The 21493-nt window shown below is 41.2% G+C and overlaps 1 protein-coding gene and 1 pseudogene across 5 annotated transcripts in view; both read left to right on the forward strand.

The window, feature by feature from the left end:
• SIK3 (SIK family kinase 3) overlaps positions 1–21493 on the forward strand; it is a 212998-nt gene that overhangs the window by 181117 nt on the left and 10388 nt on the right. For 2 of the 5 annotated variants that reach the window (XM_036220935.1, XM_036220938.1), the window contains exons 10-21: positions 75–152; positions 263–372; positions 1726–1879; positions 2182–2337; positions 5433–5503; positions 7761–7904; positions 12199–12349; positions 13091–13216; positions 13476–13561; positions 14029–14138; positions 15459–15798; positions 16408–17300. In XM_036220935.1, coding sequence (XP_036076828.1) covers positions 75–152; positions 263–372; positions 1726–1879; positions 2182–2337; positions 5433–5503; positions 7761–7904; positions 12199–12349; positions 13091–13216; positions 13476–13561; positions 14029–14138; positions 15459–15798; positions 16408–17300 — 2419 coding nt within the window. The remainder of the gene's footprint in view (positions 1–74; positions 153–262; positions 373–1725; positions 1880–2181; positions 2338–5432; positions 5504–7760; positions 7905–12198; positions 12350–13090; positions 13217–13475; positions 13562–14028; positions 14139–15458; positions 15799–16407; positions 17301–21493) is intronic. The other 3 variants (XM_016134918.2, XM_036220937.1, XM_036220936.1) reach the window with 3 other exon arrangements.
• On the forward strand, positions 10345–10463 carry LOC118603229 (annotated as a pseudogene).

Raw genomic sequence — 21493 nt, forward strand, 5'->3', positions numbered from 1 at the left:
AAGAATACTTTGAAAAGACATCATTTCCCTCTAGTGTTTAAGGTATGTGTGTATTTGTATGTACTGCTTTCTAGGCAGAGCAAGCTGGGACCACTATGAACATCAGCGTTCCTCAGGTGCAGCTGATCAACCCAGAGAACCAAATTGTGGAGGCAAGTAGCACCCTCAAATAGTTGTCAGCTGAAACTACTTTCTTTCCCACATCCTTGGTTCCTTTCCTTACTTCTTATTTCTAATTCACTTGTGTTTTCCTCCACCTCAGCCGGATGGAACAGTGAACTTGGACAGTGATGAGGGTGAAGAGCCTTCTCCTGAAGCATTGGTCCGATATTTGTCAATGAGGAGGCACACAGTGGGTGTGGCTGACCCACGGTGAGTAACTGGCCAACAGCCTAATTAATAGCAAGGCAAAGAATTCCCACCTGACTTTGAGTTCCTACTATGGCAGATTTTTTCTACTCTATTGTATCTCCCAGATGAGATCTAATCCAGTGGCTGAGGCATGTTTTTAACCCATTTCAGGGTCCCTGGTAGATCAGACTTGCTTTGACTAATGAATTACAGAGCTTTCCCTAGTGGATGGTGGGCCAGTAGCCACCAACATGATAATTAATTTCAATACTTTAGTGAAGAGTAAGATGGTGCCTTTGCCCACAAAGATTGAGATCTTCTGATCTAAGTCATGTAGAAGTACCCATTACAATTCATCCGAGTTTCACAGCTTCTAGAGATGTTACTTGCTAATAAATGTTCTACTTCAAGACTCATGTAGGAAGTGAGGACAGATGATATGATGTAATTTATGTATGTTACAAATTAAATTAAGTGAACAAGAATCCAAGAACATACTGAATAAGTACCAGTTTTCCAAAGTATTTTCCCAGAACAGTCCTTCAGTGTGTTCATGATACCCTCACACTTGGGAAATGTCCTAAAAGCTGACTTTCTCTGTTTTTGTCCTACATTTGAAGACTCCACATTAAACATATCCTTGCCTCTTTTCTGAATATTTTCTCTACTGAGTAGAGAAGAGAAGGTGGCAAGAGTTCTCTTGAGAGTTCAACTAGGGGCAAAGCTAGTTTTCTTATAAATACCTCTTCTCTGAGTGATTTCCCTTAAAGCCTCCCAGGCCTGCTGATTTGCTTCCTTTATGTTTCTTGTTCTCAGCCTATGTTCAAACAGGCAGTGGGGAAACATTCTGGCTCCAAAGACTGTCAGGTTTCTCTGTCTGCTAGTGGAAAGATCTCTTATTTTAAAGTGTGCTGTAAACCCTACTGTTGGAGCACTACAGCTGTGCACATCCACTACTTATCTATCCTCCTGGCACTGACAGGAGTAATTGCGTTCTTTCCCTGGTGAATCAGTTGCTACTTTGGGCAGCCATTGTTTTAGTGGGTGGCGGTGTCCTCCAGAAACTTTATGTTCACCTCCAGGCATTGCGAACCTGAACTGGACTGATGCCAGTATTTCCTCTTGGCTCAGAGCTGTTGGTTTTACATGAGTGGTGAAGGAGTAGCTATCCCCAGTCCCAAATAGTAAAGTGGCAGAGGGTCAGATTCTACACAGTAGGCTTCTACTTGCTTTGGGATCTTAGAAATACAAATTTAGGAAGAAAGCAAAAAAAATAAAATAAATTGTACCAAACTTATCAGTTTCATCAGTTTTGGGGTATAGCACTTTTGAGTAAAAATATTAACCAAATTTCTCTCTTATTCTGTTTCTTAGCACGGAAGTTATGGAAGATCTGCAGAAGCTCCTACCTGGCTTTCTTGGAGTCAACCCACAGGCTCCATTTCTGCAGGTGGCCCCTAACATGAACTTCATGCACAACCTGTTGCCCATGCAAAATTTGCAGCCAACTGGGCAACTTGAGTACAAGGTACCTGGATATGGGAGAGGGCTTGCCTTAGAAGAAACACATTTGAGCTTCCTTTAAGAGACTTTGAGGGAACTTCCCTAGAACTTAAGGGTTTTCTTATAGAGAAGGATAATTTCTCTTGCAAAACATCTCAGGTGAGAGGGAAGATTTCTCTAGTCTGTGGCACCATCAAAGGATCCCTTATTTTCAGTAGATCAGAGTACTGCTGTTTTCTCTCCTCCTTCCTCCTCCCCCACGCCAACCCCGCCCCCCCTCCCGCCCCTGCCCTTACCATTCTGTCCTTCTCACTCTACTCCTGACAGGAGCAGTCCTTGTTACAGCCACCCACCCTACAGCTGCTGAATGGAATGGGCCCCCTTGGCCGGAGGGCATCAGATGGAGGAGCCAACATCCAACTGCATGCCCAGCAGCTGTTGAAGCGCCCACGGGGACCCTCCCCACTTGTCACCATGACACCAGTGAGTAGCAGCATAGAGCCCAACTCTATCAGGAGCTTTTAATAAACAGCTATGGGCCTAGGGTTGGGAACCCAGGATCTCCAACTAAAATGTCTGAATTTCCTCTTTCTCTAAACTGTGGTGCTCAGTGTATTCTCATTGTCTTCAGGCTAGTAGAATTTGCAGTCTTAATTTTTGGCTAACTTCTTTTCTTAACCAAATAATTTCTACACTGAAGCCTGCTTCTGGAGAGCCTCATCCTCAGTAGGCCATTTATAGATGTGCTAGTTAAGTACAGTTGCCATCCTGCCAGAGGGCAGTGGAATCTAATAGTTTTCTTTGTAATAAATTGCTTTTTGTACTGGTTTCCAAAATTATCTTGCCACCAACCCTTTCTCCTTTGATTAACACTACCTAGGGTTTTTGGTACAACCTGGATCACTTGATTGAGTGTCACAAGCTCTAACCTAGTTAGCTGGTATCTTTCAATCTTACTTTTTTATATGGTGGTTACATTCCGAGATTGTTTTTCTCTTCTGGGTTCTATTTCTTTCTGGTTATTTTCCTGTCATGGGTAAATCCATCCATCCATTCATTCATTCTCATAGTACATAAGATTGGGTAGTAATTATATTCATAGCCCTTAACTAGATTTAGGGCAGTGCATCTCAAAATGTCTCTAATTGATGACCTTTATTCCTCCTTTAATCCATCTTGCGTGAATATCTTTGTAAAATACAATAAAATACATTTCTTAGAGAAATTAAATTTTTTAAGACATACAAAATACAGGCTAAATTTTTTTATTCCATTCAGTAGACAAAATTATTCTGTTAAATTATTATAAAAAAAATTTTAAAGCTTACTCTATTTCTGTACTTACCTTATCAGGGATTAGTAACAAAACAGTTTGTGGATTGGCACAGGTCCTTCAGTAACCCAACTGTAGGGAAAAGGAAAGAATTATATTCATAGTTCTCGACCTCACTGAGCTTATTACTATAGGAAGACAAGATCAACATATGTGAAGTACTGGAATATTAGTAAAAGATCATATATGATTAAGTGTCAGAGTGAATACCATGGACTAGTAGGTCACGGAGGCATTCAGAGAGGGCCAAAGTCAGTGTAAGTTATGAAGGATCAGGAACAACTTCATGGGAGGTGGAGTGACTTACTCTGCCTACTGTAACTGTTTTTGCCAAGGTCACTAACAAGATTTTGTTTATAAATCCAGTGGACATTTTTAACCTTTATCTTTCTGGCCCTCCCAACTGCATTAGTCACCGTTGACCATTTTCTCCCTGAAGTATTTTCTCTTGGCTTCTGTGATACCACATTCTTCCTGTTTTCCTCCTACCTGTCCGTTTCAGATTCCCTTTGTGCTTGTTCCTTGAAATTGGTGAAACCCAGAGTTTTATCTTGGGCCCTATTTTCATCTCATTACATACTCTCACTGGATAATCTTGTCCAGTCTCTTAATTTTAGTTACCAGATGGTTCTGCAGCCCAGCATGCTCTTCTGGGTTCTATACTTCTATACATATATGACTGCCTACTGCCCAGATTTATTATCTGACAAGTACTCACAATTTTAATTGAACATGTCCCAAAATGAACTTTTCCTGACTCTATGAAATCCATTTCTCTTCCTGAGTGACCATGAATGGCACTGTCATTCTCCTAGTTACGCAAGCGAGGGATGTATATTTTATCTTTAATTCTTCCTTCTCCCTTATTCCCCATATCAAATTAGTTACCCATCGCCTGTAAATATATTACTTCTGTGCATCTTCACCGCCCTTTTCTTGAGCCACTGTCATCCTTTGCCTAGATTAATGCAGTGGCCTCCTAACTGGCTTCTTTGCTTCCCCTCTTACCTCCTCATGCCCACCACCAGCCCTTTTCACAGTGTAGCTAAAGTAAGCTAGCTTTCTAAAATGTAAGTCTTGTAACATCATGTCCTTGCTTGAAATCCTTTAATAGTTCACCACTGCCCTTCCTCTAAATAAAGTTTTTAATGTGATATGCAAGGCCATTTATAACTGGACACAGTATTTCTCTCCCGCCTCATCCATAGTCACTTTCTGCCCAACCCTGTTCACTCCAGCCTTATAGAACTATAGTAAAAGATCTGAAAACCCTAGAAACATATAAACAATGGAGTTATTCCAAATTTTTTTTGTTTTTATAATTATCATCCATTTAAAAAATGCTGTTTTGTAATCACCGAAGTGATCACTGATTTTTGCTCTAGTGCCTGAGGCATGGTGATTAAGTGAGCCACCAGGCTCAGAGTAGCTATTAAGGATGCACAGCATTCCAGTCCATAAGCAGATGGGAAGAGCCACAGTAATGCACGCACTGTGGTGGTTCTCACTTCACTTACATGTTTTGGTAGGCATCACCTATTTCAAAGCATTGAATTGCAACTACACAGTTATAGGTTGTGTACTAAAATGTACTTTTAAAAAATTATGCTTTTCTGGAGTTGAAGACATCTGGAAGTAACGTTAATGTGCAATAACAGTTCCTAGACATTCCACGTAAACAAGTTTCGACTGTATTTTCAGGTCCTCAAATACCTCCTCAAATACCTTCTCTTTTCTCTCAGCCTAGAAACCTCAGAGGCTTGTGACTCCTTTCCCTCTTTGCTTAGCTAGTTCCTTTTCATCCTTTAGGTCTCAGGTTAGGTGTCACCTCCAGGATACCTTCCTCAATTCCCGAGTATCCCCTGAGAGGACTTGGTCATACTGTTTAAAAATTGTCTGTTTACTTGTCCCTGCCCCCCACTAGACTGTAAAATGAGGTCAAAAACTATATCTGTTAATTCATATTTTGTCCTGGAACATAGTAGGCAGTCAACTGTTTGTCAGAGGAATAATTGAATGATTGAAGATGAATCAGAGGAAGAAATTCAAATTAAAATCACCTAATAAGCAAGGTAAAAAAATGAAAAAGTAGAAAGGTATATGAAAATTTGGTATAGCCCAGGGGTCCTAAGAAAGGTTTCGTAAATAAGGAAATTGACAGAAATGCCTGTCCCAAGTTCAGTATCTAGAGTAAGAGATATTACAGGAGCACCAACTTGAGCTTTTCCTTTCTGTCTCTCTTCAGGCAGTGCCAGCAGTTACCCCTGTGGATGAGGAGAGCTCGGATGGGGAGCCAGATCAGGAAGCTGTGCAGAGGTAATGTGGCATCTGGCAGTGCTTGCAGAACGTCCTTGGGCAGACTCCCCTGCAACCAACGAAAGGTCACCTCTGCCCAAGGAGGTGGTACAGTGCAGCTTCAACATTTGTGTGGTCTGTTTGCTCAAGCCAGATGGCATGTTCCTCCCCACGTGGAAGTAACAGAAGACTACCCAGAAAATTACATTTCTGTAAGCGCCATTGGAAGTCCCCTAAGTGACAGCAATAACCATAAGAACTTTTTCTCTTTCTCCTTCCTTTTTTGCCCCTTGCCTTCATATTGCAACGTAATAGTATTCAGAAGGCAAAAAGCCTGCTCCTACCTGCCAAGAACTGTTTACTGAAAAGGAATTGGAGATTTGGGATGACAGTGATCCTAGCTAGTCTGGCCATGGACCGCTGGCATGGACTGTTTCTTTCCAGGAGAATGAATACCTTTTCTACTGTTTGCTGTGTGCTTCTCCCGTCCCCTTGTACCAACAAAGAGATATTGAAAAAAGAATGTGGGATTCGGGCCAGGGACAGATGCAGATATCCATTGTTTGCAGAACCTTGTTGAGCGATGCCTAATTTACAGAAAATGGTGACCATCAGGCATGCTGCACTGTTCGTTTTACCTCAGTTTCATTAGCGATAGTCCTCCATGCATGCCCCCTTGTGGAAGTTGTCATCCTTATTTTCCAGCGATGGGGGTTTGACCAGAATCCAGCATGTATTTTCCCAGAAATACAGGTGTTCTTCAAGATGATATGTTTTTCCCTTGAGGGAAGTTGAAATAAAATGGCTTTTATGGGCTCTTGGGGAAACTTTGGGTGTCTTTATCAAATGGATATTAAAACTGCTAATGGCTTACTCTTTGGAAAGTTTACATACCATTAATTACTTGTTAGTCCGTAAACTATTTTTAGCTTAAATGGGAAAAGTAGTTAAGGATGAAACAAGACCATTTTTTAAGAACTTGATGGTTATCGCTTTTTTGGCCTTTTGGCTAAGATCAAGTGTAGAACCTGATGGTCGCTGGCCAATACTCTCTTCCTACCCCCAGTAGCTTTGTATGAGAGCTGCTATTCAAAAAGAAGTCGGTCGCATGTGGAAAGAAGAGTAGAGAACAGGGGTGTTAGCAGGTGGATCAGCTCCTACTACAGCTTAGCAAATAGAAGAAAAATTGTGGTAACTTTTTTTTTCCTTTTGATTCTGTTGTTTCTATAGTTTACAAATAACAAGTTGCAAATAAAGTTGCAAATGGTGTCTGCTGGTATCTTGAAGAGAAATTAGGAAACGTATTGACTCCCTACTTTAATTAGATAGCAATATTTCATTCTCTTAGACTTTACTTCCTCCTACTCTACCTTCTTCTTTAGACCAACATTTAAAGAGTAAAATGCCCATTAGTTTTGAGGTAATGAAAAAGAATGATACTTCTTTTATGCATGCCCAGTAAGAGCAGCGGTGATAGAAGAAGGCATCAACCAGACAAAGGGGGACCAATATCTTATTAATGGTATTGATCAAGTAGTAGATCCGAAAGATCTTCAGAATAATAATCATCAGCTTGTCAACCTTTCAGCTTTTGAAACTTCTGTTTTCTTGCCTTGCCGTTTTTCTCCCTTAAAACAATTCCAAACATTTTATGTGGTTTCATTTCTTTATCTTCTGGAGAATGTTAGCTCCCTAGGAACAATATTAGTTTATCTTCTCTGATGACTGAGTTACAATCAGGGGGCCTGAGGGAAGAGATGGTTTTGGACTTCACTGGAAGGATCTGTTTTCCATGACTTGTAGTGAGTACAGTCTCAAAACCTGGGGGTCAGTGGGATCCAGAGACGTGTGCAGAACCCTTCTGAATATCTCCATTGGCTCATCTCTAGGAATAATCCTTCGAGTTCATTTTCTCTGACTTAAATTTTTTTGAAATTTGGAGTGAAAAGAAGAATAAAATTTGTAGAAAGTAAATTCTTTTGTTAGGTGGAATGAAATAAGGAAAACCAATCCTCTTTGTGAGCTACATCTGCTTTTTCTCTTCTCTTCAACAGCTGCTCTTAAGTTCAAAATTCATCCTCTTCAGTGGTAAGCCAACTTTTGTTGGCCAGTTGGACATGTTTCACTTTCATCCAGTCAGAGATCCGTTTGCCATCGAGCTCTTTTGGAGCTCTACACTATTTCATTCTGAGTGCTTTGGATTAACTTCTAATGCTTCTTGCTGAGGAATATTCCTGTCTGTCTGTTTTACTATGAAATATGCTCCTGCTTGTTGCAGGTACTTGGCAAATAGGTCCAAAAGACATACACTGGCCATGACCAACCCTACAGCTGAGATCCCACCGGACCTACAACGGCAGCTAGGACAGCAGCCTTTCCGTTCCCGGGTCTGGCCCCCTCACCTGGTACCTGATCAGCATCGGTGAGTAGCCACATGAGCCATGTGAGCTCTTAGAGGCTCATCGGACAGGCACCCTTCTGTCTAGTCTTACAGTGTTGTTGACTAGCATCAAGGCTTTAAAAAGCATCCTGAACTTACCTCTTCTCAGCTCCTTGCACTAAGCAGTGCATGGGGTGATGCGAGATTCTTCTTTCCTGTTACCTCATAGACATGTTTATTGGCTGTAGTTGATTCTCGTGATTCTACATATTTACTCATAGATAAACTTGAACTTGGAACTTGCAAGCAGATGAAGCTCTCAGAAGGCTGACTGGAAATAAGAGAATTTGTAGCCATATTAATGGACTTGACCTATAATAACTCATCACCTTCAAAAGAATGAGCATTTCTTATTGTATTACCACCGAACAATGAGCTAGGATATAGAGGAAGATACATCCCTTTTTAAGTGGTAGAGCAGAGATAATGCATCCTCTTGAATGTTGTGCTTGAAAAGTCATTCTTGCAATATTCCGATGGCAAAATCTTTGACTGGGTCTCTGACACACTTATAGTTCATTCTCTTGAAGAAATAAAAATAAATTTAACCTTCGTGGCCAAGAAAACTTCACAGAATTGAATTTCAAGTAAGCCTAGAAGCAGAGGAGAATGACATTTTGCTAGATTAAGAAGGCGACTATCTTCTCTAAATACCTTGATGACTAAAACCTTAGCTATACCCATTCTGAGGCCATCCTCAAGCTCGTGGGACACACTTTCAAAGCCACTCCCAATTGCTAGAGCTTATTTTAATCTTTTTGGTAGGACAATGAAAAGCATTCTTACTTGGGTAGGTTTAAAAGCAGTCACATTCCAAGGAGTTTAAGTTTATAAATGCGTTGTTACTAAATCTTTCAACCAGTTCATACTGTCAAGCTTGCCACACTGTTTTTATTGTAACTAGTTACCCATTGGCATCGATGTAATCAGCAGAGACAGGTGAACTCTGAGCAGACTGATACATAATTAGTGCCACGTTGGAATGCTGAAAAGAGGAAGATAAGCTCATATAAATGACTGAATAACTTAGTAAATTATTAGTAGGAGTAGTAGGGGTCTGTTAGGAGTAGCAGGAAAGACGGTTCTCAAAGAAAACTGATGGCACAGAAATACAGTATTTTTCCAAGGAAAATCTTTCAGGACCTACATTATTAGAGTACTACATTAAAGGGCACTTCAAGTGATTATTGGAGACCTACCTTTCCACCCCATAAATTTTCTCTGATTTCTTAATAACTCTGAGCTCTACAGTATTACCTAGTAGACTCTTTATAACTTTATTTCTCCTTATTTCTGTCTTCCCCTCTTCCACAGTCTGATGCTTAATTTTTCAGCACTTGTCAGGGTCTGTTGTTTCGCTGAAGTCCTTTGGATGTCCTCGTTTAATTCTAAGTGTTCTCAGGAGGTATTGTTATCAAGGAAACATAAAGATTGGGACGTCTCTACAGTCAGCCTTTATCACAGACTCTGTATCCTGTTTACATTTGTTACTAAGGAAGACCACATTGGCCCATAGCTCCGTGTGTGTGGTTTCCACCCTGCCTGCAGTCATTGTCAAGGCCTTGCCTGCTAGAAATCTGTCTGCTGTCTGTTTTTATGTGAACACTCTTGATAGAGTGTTTCAAGGGTTTCCTGTAGCCAAGCCAGTTTAAATCAGAATAAATGCTTTATGAGTGGCAGATTATATATAAGGTGGCATTTATATAAACTCAGCATGTCTCGATGGGGTTACTATAAAAATATGACAAGAGATTGAAGTTAGTCTTCAGAGGAAAAGAGAAATTTTCCAAGGTCATAAAACACTGAAAATGGTTGGTCCGGATAGTATATTGGATTCCTTTTATTTTCCAGAGGAAATGACTGAAGAACAGTATATATAGATATAGATATGGATATAGATATAGATATAGATATAGATATTCTTCTGGCGTATAATAGGTGGAGTCCAGCATTGAGACAAAAGAGGAGTCTGATGAATCTTTTTAATATTGGAAGTGTATAATTTAAAATTTTTAAGGTTTTCAAGTGTGATTTAAAAACCCTAACACATTATAGAAGAAAAAGTCCTATTCTTCAGACATAAACACTGAAGTACTTATAAATAAAAACACAGGATGTTTTTCTCAGTCTCAAATGGTTCAAGGGAAATACATAAATGTATAATGCAATAATACATGGGACAATGCAATAACAGTTGGAGATTCTCAATAAAATATAGGAGGTCTTTCTACTCTTCTGGCAACTATTTCCTAAGTATGACATATCAAAATAAAAGTTTTGAAGAGGAAGAAAAAAAAACCTAACACAGATTAATAATATCTAGCTGAGAGAACCAATCCCTGTTTGAAAAGTATAGTGGGATATCAGCCTAATATGAGGCTGTTCTGAGTTTGACTATGATGGCTAATAAAAATAAACAATAGTCTATGGCCATGCTAACCTGAGCAAGCCTGATCCCGTCTGATCTCAGAAGCTAAACAGGCTCAAGCCTGGTTAGTACTTGGATGGGAGACCACCTAGGAAGACCAGGTGCTGTAGGCATAAAAAAAAAAAAAAAAAAAAAAAATTAAAAATAAGGGATTATAAGCTGATAAGGTCCTTGCAATCTGTGAGGTCAACCAAGGGTTGCCTCGCCTAAAAAATAAAAAACCTTTTTTTAAAAAAAGGGTAATCATTATAAATAAATAAATAAACCACAGTTGATACTATCAGTGCTTCCAAAATGAGCAACTACATCAAAACTGTTCCTTTGAAGTTACTGTGCTGGACTGACTTGGGTGTCAATCTGTTCAAAACCCGTGCTTCTGGAAAAGTCATGAAATACCTGGACCTGGGAGTATTGCTCCAGTGGGAGAGAATGGGTTTTGTACAGATAGGCTGTATTAACTACTTGGAGAACACAGCTTTCTGAATGCATCAGAAACGTATCCATTATTAGAAAATATTGAAACGTATCCATTATGAGAAAATAATATTTGTTCGCTTTAACTTCAAACACCTGAAGTGGAAAAAAAATAAGAGATATTGAGGGAATGCCCCTGAAAGCAGCTTTCATGATCACTGTTTCTGGAGTGTGTCTGTCAAAATCATTTGTCTTTTGTGTTACTGAAACAAATACATGTTCGCCCATTTCATTGGCTTGCTACTGTGGGAAGCTTCAGAGTCTGAAACAGAAATCATCGTTAGAAAAGAGAGGGCAAAGGGCTTTCACCTGGTGCCAGAACTCTTCTGACTCCTTGGCACAGTCATCACTCTCCTTCTCCCTCCCTGTCTGCTTTGTGTTTGAGCTCGCTTATTAACTTCCTTAGCTTTGGTTTTACTTCACTACAGAATAAGTAACTAGCAAGGTGGGACATCATTTCACCAATAATTCACTGTGACGTCATCTCTGTCCTGGACATGAAACCCTGATCCTTTCTATCAGCTGCCGGAATGCTGTTTCAGCAGTCTTTTATCAGCTTAACCCATAAACATCTCTTTCTGATTAAGTAACAGGTATAGGTTTTAGCGTCTAACCCTGATGCTATCTTCAGCATTTCTTATCAATAGCTTGTCCTTGCTTTCTCTAAGATGCTGGCTATGTTCTGATTAACCAGTGAGGTTTTTGAAGGTAATCTACATGATTACTCTTTCCTTAGGAGGTTGACATGGTGTCGCTACTCTGAGAAGTTAATTTTAACAGTAGGTAGTGTTATTTGTATTGACTAGGTACATGCAGGATCTTGAGGCCCACATTCCTTAAGAATGTGCTATCTCCATCTGGGGATCTGAAGTCCCCATTTGCCCTCCATTTTCTAACACAGAATCTATGAATTCCAGGCCAAACTGTTGACCACAGAGCTGATAGTAGTTTCCCTCTGGTCATATAGAGGTTGCTGCTCAGGGAAAACTTTGGGTCAAATAGTGAATTTTAGGTTTCTAAAGGCACTAGATAAGAGACATGATGATAAAAGCAAGCGTTTAGATACAGCTTGACATCAGGGATCTTGAGAAGTATATTTGTAAGAATTGGACATATTTGATCCCAGGACCTCACCAGGCTTGGAAATTAAGCCAACTAAAGGTAAGTAGAAATGGAAGATGTGCACCTGGAGCACTCTGAAGGGAAGCAGGCTAGGGAAACGACTGGCCTCTGGAGATGGCATAGCAATGGCATAATATGCAGGGCTGCATGGGCAGCCAGCCATCTTTGTGTTCATCTGGAACAGTAGTCCCTACGTGATTTGGTTAAAACCCCTGAGTCCTAGCCCCTAACCTTCTCTTCCCATGTATTCAGCTCTTCCTACAAGGACTCCAACACCCTGCACCTCCCTACGGAGCGTTTCTCCCCTGTGCGCCGGTTCTCAGATGGGGCTGCAAGCATCCAGGCCTTCAAAGCTCATCTGGAAAAAATGGGCAACAACAGCAGCATCAAACAGTTGCAGCAGGTAATGGAAGAGATGGCAGGCATCTTTGGAGAAGCATGAGTAACAGAAACCAGTACTGCAGGAGGACTGGGGTGTTAACCTTTCTGCCCACTTCATGTCAGCAGCACTGCAGTTTTATAGGTTCCAAACTGTATAGCTTTCTAATGCTCTTTGCTCGCTTCTTGTTACATACAGCTTTCCCCAGGATCAAACTTGCTTTCCCCATGGAGGGACTAAATTGTCATCATGTCTCTGTAGTTCATTAGAGAGGAATTTCTGGGTTTAGGTTGCAGTGGGAAGCACCAGGGAAGGTACTTCTAAGCAACCCAGGCATTCCTCGGGTCTTGTTGGAGTCTGCTCTACATTGTTACCACCTGGCGTACTCTCCAGCTGGTATGGAATGGTGCGCTCAGAGGAAGGAAGTGCACCTCCAAGCTCCTTCTCTAAAGGGCTAGTTTCCTTTCTGCCTTCCTGATGCTGAGCTTCGAGTCACATGTTCTTTGTACACAGATTTCGCACTGGACACTTTGACTTATACACAGACCATCCTTGGCATTTTCCATTAGCTCACACAGAATGGAGTGTGAATATATATTTAGTACACAAATACCTATTAAATTGGTTAGTTGCTCATCAAGGACACTGTTCTTCTCTTGTTGCTCTTTCTGCCCATGAGACCTTGGGGCAGATCTGCATCTGCTGACATCACTGCGTGGGATGGGCCTGGCTGCATCCCATCTGTGTTAACTGCTTTCCCTTCAGGAGTGTGAGCAGCTGCAGAAGATGTACGGGGGGCAGATTGATGAAAGAACCCTGGAGAAGACCCAGCAGCAGCATATGTTATACCAGCAGGAGCAGCACCATCAAATTCTCCAGCAACAAATTCAAGTAGGCCTTCACTCTTTGCTTTCTCCAACCTGTTTGGAGTTTGCTTTCAGGCTGATTTGCCTGTGAATTTTGGAGGAAATCATGTAGGGCAAAATGGAGTTGAGTTGTGTTTACGGTCGACAAGTTTGAATAAAGAAAATCAAACCTTATGATAAACCTCAATGAGGGATAGTTCTTTTTGTTTCTTCCCTTCCTGAAAATAGCTCTGGTTAATCTTCAAGCTCACAATTATTTTTCTTTTTGCCCTCATATGTTCTAGGACTCTATCTGTCCTCCTCAGCCTTCTCCACCTCATCAGGCTGCATGTGAAAATCAGCCAGCCCTCCTCACCCACCAGCTCCAGAGGTAATGAATCATTTTGTTTCGTGCCTAAGCCATTGTCTCTATAGCTTGGTGTCCTTGGCCTGACTTGTTTGGGAGATACTGACTGGCTTGAGCTTTCATCTTGGAAGAACCTATTTGAAAAGCAGAGAAACCAAATTAAATTTCAGCAGCCTCCCTAAAATCTTGACTTCCTGTGCCACTTCATTTTCTTAGCCCCATGAACAAAGTAATCTGACATCTAAATCAAGAGGAGAGACACAGGCCGACATTGACCTCTGCCTCTTTGTCTGGGAAATCCCGTAATATAAGACATTGGGTGGGTTTTAAGTTAACTATGGTAGATGGTTTATTTATGTTTTTCTAGGCTGAAGGCTTATCAAAACTGAAAAAGTTTCTGCTTGCGTGTATCTTATGGCTGAAGCTCACTTCAAGGTTATACAGTCACCTCGGGAGATATATTTATTTATCTGGTTTTGCTGTTTTTTAAGGTTAAGGATTCAGCCTTCAAGTCCACCCCCCAACCACCCCAACAACCATCTCTTCAGACAACCCAGTAACAGTCCTCCCCCCATGAATAGTGCCATGATCCAGTCTCACGGTGAGTGGAAAGGTTTAGACTGAACCATGGAAAAAATGAGTCTTAATCTTCAGTGCCACAAGTAATTGATTGGAATGGCAGGATAACTTAGTATTTAAGGGTATGGGCTCTAGAACCAGACTTCCTTGATTCGAATCTTATTTCTACCAACTCCTGACGTGTGAAACTGCAGGTCACTTCCTTCAGTATATCTCCGCTTTCTCAAATGTAAAATAGGGATAATAGTATTTAATGAATAAATATATACACTTGAAACAGTCTCTGGCACAAACAAGTTCTCAAAAGTTAACTATTATTAATATTTTAAATAAATCCCCTCCAACTCTGTCAAATAAAAAGCTGCTATCAGAACCTTTCTTATTGCCATGCTTCCTTTTGGTTATCCGTTGTATGTGTGGCTCCTCTCGTGGATAGTTCAGATTGAGGTAAAGATGAGTATATCCTAATTGATATGGGTCTTTAGAGGCCAGCACACGAGACCAGGATTTAGTATTCCAAAAACTGATAATTTCTTAAGTAATACCGCACAATCTAGATCCCCTGAAGAGTATAAAGCAATCTCTATATCCTTCCTACTCAAAGTGGGGTCCCCTAACCAATAGCATCAGCAGGAAAATTAGAATCTGAGGTCCCTTCCCAGACCTGCTAAATCAGAACCTGCATTTTAGCAAGATCGCCAAGCTATTGGTATGCACATTTGAGTTTGAGAGGCATTGCCTTACATCAGAGCTACTCAAAGAATAATCCATGGACCAGTTTTCAGGACACCTTATTAGAAATACAAATTCTTGGATATAGACTAAGATGATATCAAAATGTATCTGTGTATAGTTATGTTAGCAGTTGTTTTTCCATTGTAATTGCCTATATTTTTTTACTTTTCTACATTAAATATGTTTTTATCAAGGAAATAATGTTTTAATTCCTATTTTTAATGATTGTTTAAAAAATAATGAGTGATAAGATATATACTATCTCTTAAATAAGAATTCTGAAATAAGATAATGTCATTTCATCATCGAATATATTATATTAATATATTCCAATATAAGAATATATAGTAAATTCACCCTTATTTAAAAAAAAAAAAAAGGAAAAGGAAAAAAATACAAATCCTTGGGGCTGTACCCTGACCTACTGAAGTAGAATTCTATGGGTGGGGCCCAGGAATCTGTGTTTTAACAAGTCTTCCAGGTGAGCTAAAGTTTGAGAAGCACTGCTCTAAATGGTATTCAGTCTGAGTGTCCTCACTGGCATCCATTACTTCCAGCCAGCTGGTAATCCAGGCATTTGGTCACTCTGAGGTTCTTTTCTCTCCAGGTGCTGCATCTCCCTCCCAGTTTCAAGGCTTACCCTCCCGCAGTGCAATCTTCCAGCAGCAGCCTGAGAACTGTTCTCCTCCTCCCAATGTGGCACTAACCTGTTTGGGCATACAGCAGCCTACCCAGTCACAGCAGGTGACCATCCAAGTACAGGAGCCTGTTGACATGCTCAGCAGTATGCCAGGGACAACTACAGGCTCTGCTGGGCGGGGCATCTCCATCAGCCCCAGTGCCAGTCAGATTCAGATGCAGCACCGTGCCAACCTGATGGCTACCTTCAACTATGGGCACCGGCCCTTGTCCAAGCAGCTGAGTGCTGACAGTGCAGAGGCCCACAGGTAAGGATGCCTAAAGTCACCCATCCATTCATCCAGGTGATCCAGGTGCGGGGAAGCCCCTTAGCAGGGCGAGAGAGGAGGAGAGAAGGAGAATGAGCTATGCTCATTTTACCCTTTCCAAAATCAGTGTAGTGTGTCTGGGATGAACTTGAAACCTATTGATCTAGGAACAAAATGCTAATGAGACAGGGAAAGAAAATGACAGAGTTATCTTACTATTGGTCTACAAAGAAGGAAGTGGCCTATTAGAAGAATTGGTAAAAATGCCAGTTCCCCTGTCTGTTCTTTGAGGATCCTTTCCCTCTCTGCCACTCATATTCTAAGAGATTGGTGCTTCTTAATAACTCAAGTGATGTTGTAAATTAGGCCAAATTGCTTCAACCTAGAGCTGGGTCTGTTATACACAGTGCCCTGGATCCCTTGGATACCACTGTATAAATGAGGGTGGGTATGAGTTGGGATAATGCATACACCCCCAACTTACTGGTCACACCACAGTTCTCTGTATCCATGGGGCTCCCTACTGAGAAAGAGTAGTAGCTGTTCCTCAGGGAGTATAGTACACTTGTTACATGGATGCCTGGTACTCACTCCCGTTTGTGTCTGCAGCTTGAACGTGAATCGGTTCTCCCCTGCTAACTACGACCAGGCGCATTTACACCCCCATCTGTTTTCGGACCAGTCCCGGGGTTCCCCCAGCAGCTACAGTCCTTCAACAGGAGTGGGGTTCCCTCCAACCCAAGCCCTGAAAGTCCCTCCACTTGACCAATTCCCCACCTTCCCTCCCAGTGCACATCAGCAGCCACCTCACTATACCACGTCAGCACTACAGCAGGCCCTGCTGTCCCCCACACCACCAGACTATACAAGACACCAGCAGGTACCCCACATCCTTCAAGGACTGCTCTCTCCCCGGCATTCACTCACCGGCCACTCGGACATTCGGCTGCCCCCAGCAGAGTTTGCACAGCTAATTAAAAGGCAGCAGCAGCAGCGACAGCAGCAGCAGCAACAACAACAGCAACAAGAGTACCAAGAACTGTTCAGGCATATGAACCAGGGGGATGCTGGGAGTCTGGCTCCCAATCTTGGGGGACAGAGTATGACAGAGCACCAGGCTTTACCGTATCAAAATGCTGACTCGTATCACCACCACCACACCAGCCCCCAGCATCTTCTACAAATCAGGGCACAAGAATGTATCTCCCAGGTTTCCTCACCCAGCCCAACCCATGGTTATGCTCACCAGCCGGCACTCATGCATTCAGAGAGCATGGAAGAGGAGTGCTCATGCGAGGGGCCCAAGGATGGCTTTCCAGACAGGAAGAGTTCAACCACATTGACCAAAAGTTGCCACGACAGCCCCCTGCTCTTGAGTACTGGTGGACCCGGGGACCCTGAATCTTTACTAGGAACTGTGAGTCACGCACAGGATTTGGGGATACATCCATATCGACATCAGCCAGCTGCTGCATTCAGTAGAAATAAGGTGTCCAGCCGAGGTAAGAGTCCCTTCTAAGTAAAAGTCCTGGGCCAATCTGCCCCAGTTCAATTAACCTAGTAATGTTATGTTTTTTCAGCTAGCACTTTGTGCTCCTAAGAGAAAAAGAATTCCTGAGAAGACCTTCAGGGCTTTTTGAGGGAGAAGCATGTAGGAAGTGGGTATTGGTAGGTAAGGGGTCTGTTTGCAAATTAAAAGATAGTGATAGATAATTAACAGTAAGATATATTATCTGTTTCCCATATTCATACTGTGGTTTCTTGGGATCCAAAATTTCTTGACTGTCATCAAAGTAGCTAACTTTAACTTCTGTAATAGAAAAGAGTCAACCAGTGCTAAGAAAACGTGATTTAGTAGTAAATAGCATTGGACCAAAAGTCAAAACACCTTAATTCATGAACATGATAACCTTGTCACTCAAGTTCTCAGGTTTTATTTTCCTCCTCTGTGAAAAAGGGGCAGGAGAAGTAATGGTGCTTTGCAGAGTATTTGGGAAGATTAAAACATACACGTTTGTGTTTATACATAATGTGTGTGCACGAGAGCATGAAAGAGAAAGAAGCACTTGATGATCTGAAAGTATGATATAAACATGAGGTACTATTATTACTCTGATCATTTTATTAATAAACTAAATGCAGACTATTACAGCATAAGGGTTCCTGTGTCATTTCATTTTGTTCACTTCATAATAAATGAGTACATTAATTTTCATTCTGAGGAAGATTAGTATTACCATCTGTAAGTAAATTATACTCAGAAAACATCGTTCCATTAGCATCATGGCATTCGTCTTAGGCAGACTCTGGACTGATATTCATTTTCTCACTGTAGATTGTGAAAAATGAGTTTACCAATAAAATATACAACATTGTAACTTAGCATTTCTTCCATCCTTCCCTTGTTGGAGCTACCTGCATCTCCTGCTCTGTCTTTTAAAGTCAACACACAAAACTCAACTCCTAGGGCACTTAGATCTCACAGCACAGAGCAGGATAGAAGACCTTGCTCTAAATCAATTTATATGAAGAAGACTTGTGCCTTTTGGTTGTGCTCATTATGCACCGATAGAGAGGGACATGTGGTTGCAGAAAACACCAGTTAAATCCTGTGCTTTTGGACAGTTCAGTGCCATTCATCTTAGAAGTCTGCACCAGTCAGATGTGTCGTGTTCACCAGTGGCTGCTGGATTTTTAAGATAGTGGGAAGTTCAAGAACCAGGTAATATGTGGAACGGCTGACAGACCTGGGAATGTTTAGGTTTGGCAGGGGACTAAGGAAAACTCATACCTGTCAGATGGAAGAAGGCATTAGACTTTTCAGGGTTCACATTTTGAGGCAGAACCAAAATCAGGTGAGAAGTACAGCAAATTTCAACTCTCTGTGGAAGATTTTTATAAGAGCTTTCCAGACAGAATAGGTTGCCTAAGCAGCCTTGGAGCTTCCTGTCACTCAGAGCATTCTAGCAGAGATATTATGATGATGGTATTAGGGATACTGTGGGAAACAGTCCACACGGTTAGCATACTGTAGTTATAAAAAACTTTTCTAGTGCCTTCCATGTGCCAGATATGAGATGCTATTCATATGTAAATTCATTTAATCCTCCTAACAGCCTTATATGGTAGTAACTCTTATTATCCCCATTTTATCAGTGAGACAGCTGAGGCACAGATTAAGTAATTTGCCCCCACGATCAGCAGCTAGTAAGTGGCATACGAACCCAAGAGTCATTCAGTTCACTCTAGCAGATGCTTGCTGGGTCATGTCCTTGGCGTGCAAGGCTCTGAGGAAAGAGCAAAGCTGGAGCAAATAGTGTACACTCCCCACCCCCACAACCCTGGACTGCCATGTAGTGAAACACCTTTTGAAATATTTTCAAAAATTTTTCAGATTTCTCTTCCCTTTTCTCTCCTGTTCAACTCTTCTGTACAGAAAAGCTGAAGGGATTGAATTCAACCGTGTTCCATAATTGTTAGAGGAATCCCCTTTTGGCAGGCTTGCTCATCTCTTTAGTACCTGAAGTAAGGCAGAATGTGTTTGATACAGGTGTGTGAGCACCAGAGAAAGGAGAGATTAGTTCTCAGTCAGAAGAAGGAGTATGCCTCCAGCAGTAAGTGGCATTTGAGTTGGGTTTGATGGATGAGGAGGATTTTGCCATTTGGATTCAGGCAAGAAGCATGAGGAAAGACCAGTGGGGTGGAGTGTACATGAAAGAATTAGGAGAAGCTAAGGGGAGAGGTTCTCTAAAATTCAGAGTATGATCTAGATCCAGCTGCAGTGTGCCAGGAGAATAGTGGAACACTGCTCAATTTTCCAGCAAGTTTTAAATCAATACATAGTCCTATCAATCAGTCTACTGTTTTTTTTTGTTTTTGTTTTTGTTTTTTAATTTAAGGCCTTCACTTCAGGCCCAAACTTGGTTTTATTTTTCTTTTGACAAATCCCTTCTATTTCCCCTAAGTTACTACTATTACCTTTCTTCTTCCTCTTCCTTCTCCCTACTTTCTTATGTCTACCACCATCATCGCCGTCATTCCCTACAAACTTCCCTTCTGATTTCTGGAGGAATCAAGCCATAAGTATATTCCTAAAGGTTCTAACTCAGAACTCCTCTGTCCTCATTGCCTCATTATCAGCTTTGCAGATATTGCTTCCCACTCCCCAAGTCCTCTTTTTTTCTTAAATCTTTTTTTTTTTTTTTTGCTGGTCTTTGGTATGAGCATTTCTAGAAGATGTAGTCTTAGCTCCTACCCTGCTTGCCAGTGTATTATAGAGATTATTCTTCCTTCTTTCTACCCAGTTTACTCTAAACTTTACTCTTTCGTAACTTAGCTACAGAGTATGCCTTTTCCTGCTTGAATACTATTCATCTTACCTCTTTCTAACATCTCCTATTTTATGACTTTTGAAACCACATATACAGTTATTTTTAACAAATAAACTCACAAATGTATTACTTACTATGTGCATTTAGAATGGATTTAGAATCCTGCATAATGAAACAATGCAGTAGAGAAGCTAATGGTCTGAGGAAGCCTGATGCTGCTCCAGAGTTAAAATCCCTTCAGGGATGTATACCTGTGTGTTTAAAACCTTTTCGCACCCTGGGACATCCCCATTGTCCTTAACCTTAAACATCGGAGCTCCCTCTGTTACGTTGGGCCTGGCATGTAATCTCTCCTCCTCTCTTTCTTCATCTGTGCAATTAGGGGTAAGCTGAATGCCCCCCAAGAGAAGGAGAGTGGGATTAATGCTTATGGTAAGTCTGCTCCATGCAGGGTGCTTTCAACTCAGTTACTCATATTTTTTTTTCACAATGACCCTGAGACATATATGTTATGATCCCTTTTACAATTGGGGCTTCACAATCTCCCTGCTTTAACCTGACACGATTTTTTGTATTCATTTAAAAACTTGTGAGCTCACAGTTTAACATTACCAAAGAATCCATCGCTTTTGCCAAGAAAGGGTTATAATGCTCTGCCCCCACCACCCTGCAGGCAAGTGGGGTAAGTTCACATTTGTTTATTTCTTTGGATAGGAAGGTTGTCTGCTGTTTCTTTGAATGATTTTCCTCCACCTCTGTGAAGTCATACTCTAGTTTCAAAACACTTCATTTGTTATTTACATGATAGAGGAAATTCAACAAAATTTATTGAATGACTAGGTTGCACAGACTGTATTGTAGGTGCTGTGGAGAATGCAGAGCTGAAAAGCTAAAGAACCTGCCCTAGGGGAACCTAAACACTATTGGAGGAAAGGAAGACAGTCTCATATACAGCTTTAACATGAAGTGCTACCTAAGAGTGCTGTAAGAGATACACAGCCCTGCGCTGCTCAATGACGTTTCAGTCAGTGACGGACCGCATATATATGGTGGTGGTTCCATAAGATTATAATGGAGCTGAAAAACGCCTATCATTTAGTGACGTTATAGCTGTTGTAGTGTCCTAGCACGGTGCATTACAATTGCCTACAGTGTTCGGTAACGTACTATACAGGTTTGCAGGGTAGAAGCAATAGGCTGTGCCACATAGCCTAGGTGAGTATTAGGCTCTACTATCTAGGTTTGTGTAAGTGTGCTTTTTGATGTTTGCATGACAGAATTGCCTAACAATGCATTTCTCATAATGTATCCTCATAGTTAAGCAACTATGATTATAAAGAGTAGAGCTAATGTGATCTTTCTAA

The sequence above is a fragment of the Rousettus aegyptiacus genome, unplaced genomic scaffold (assembly GCF_014176215.1).
Source record: "Rousettus aegyptiacus isolate mRouAeg1 unplaced genomic scaffold, mRouAeg1.p scaffold_m13_p_5, whole genome shotgun sequence".
NCBI lineage: Eukaryota > Metazoa > Chordata > Mammalia > Chiroptera > Pteropodidae > Rousettus > Rousettus aegyptiacus.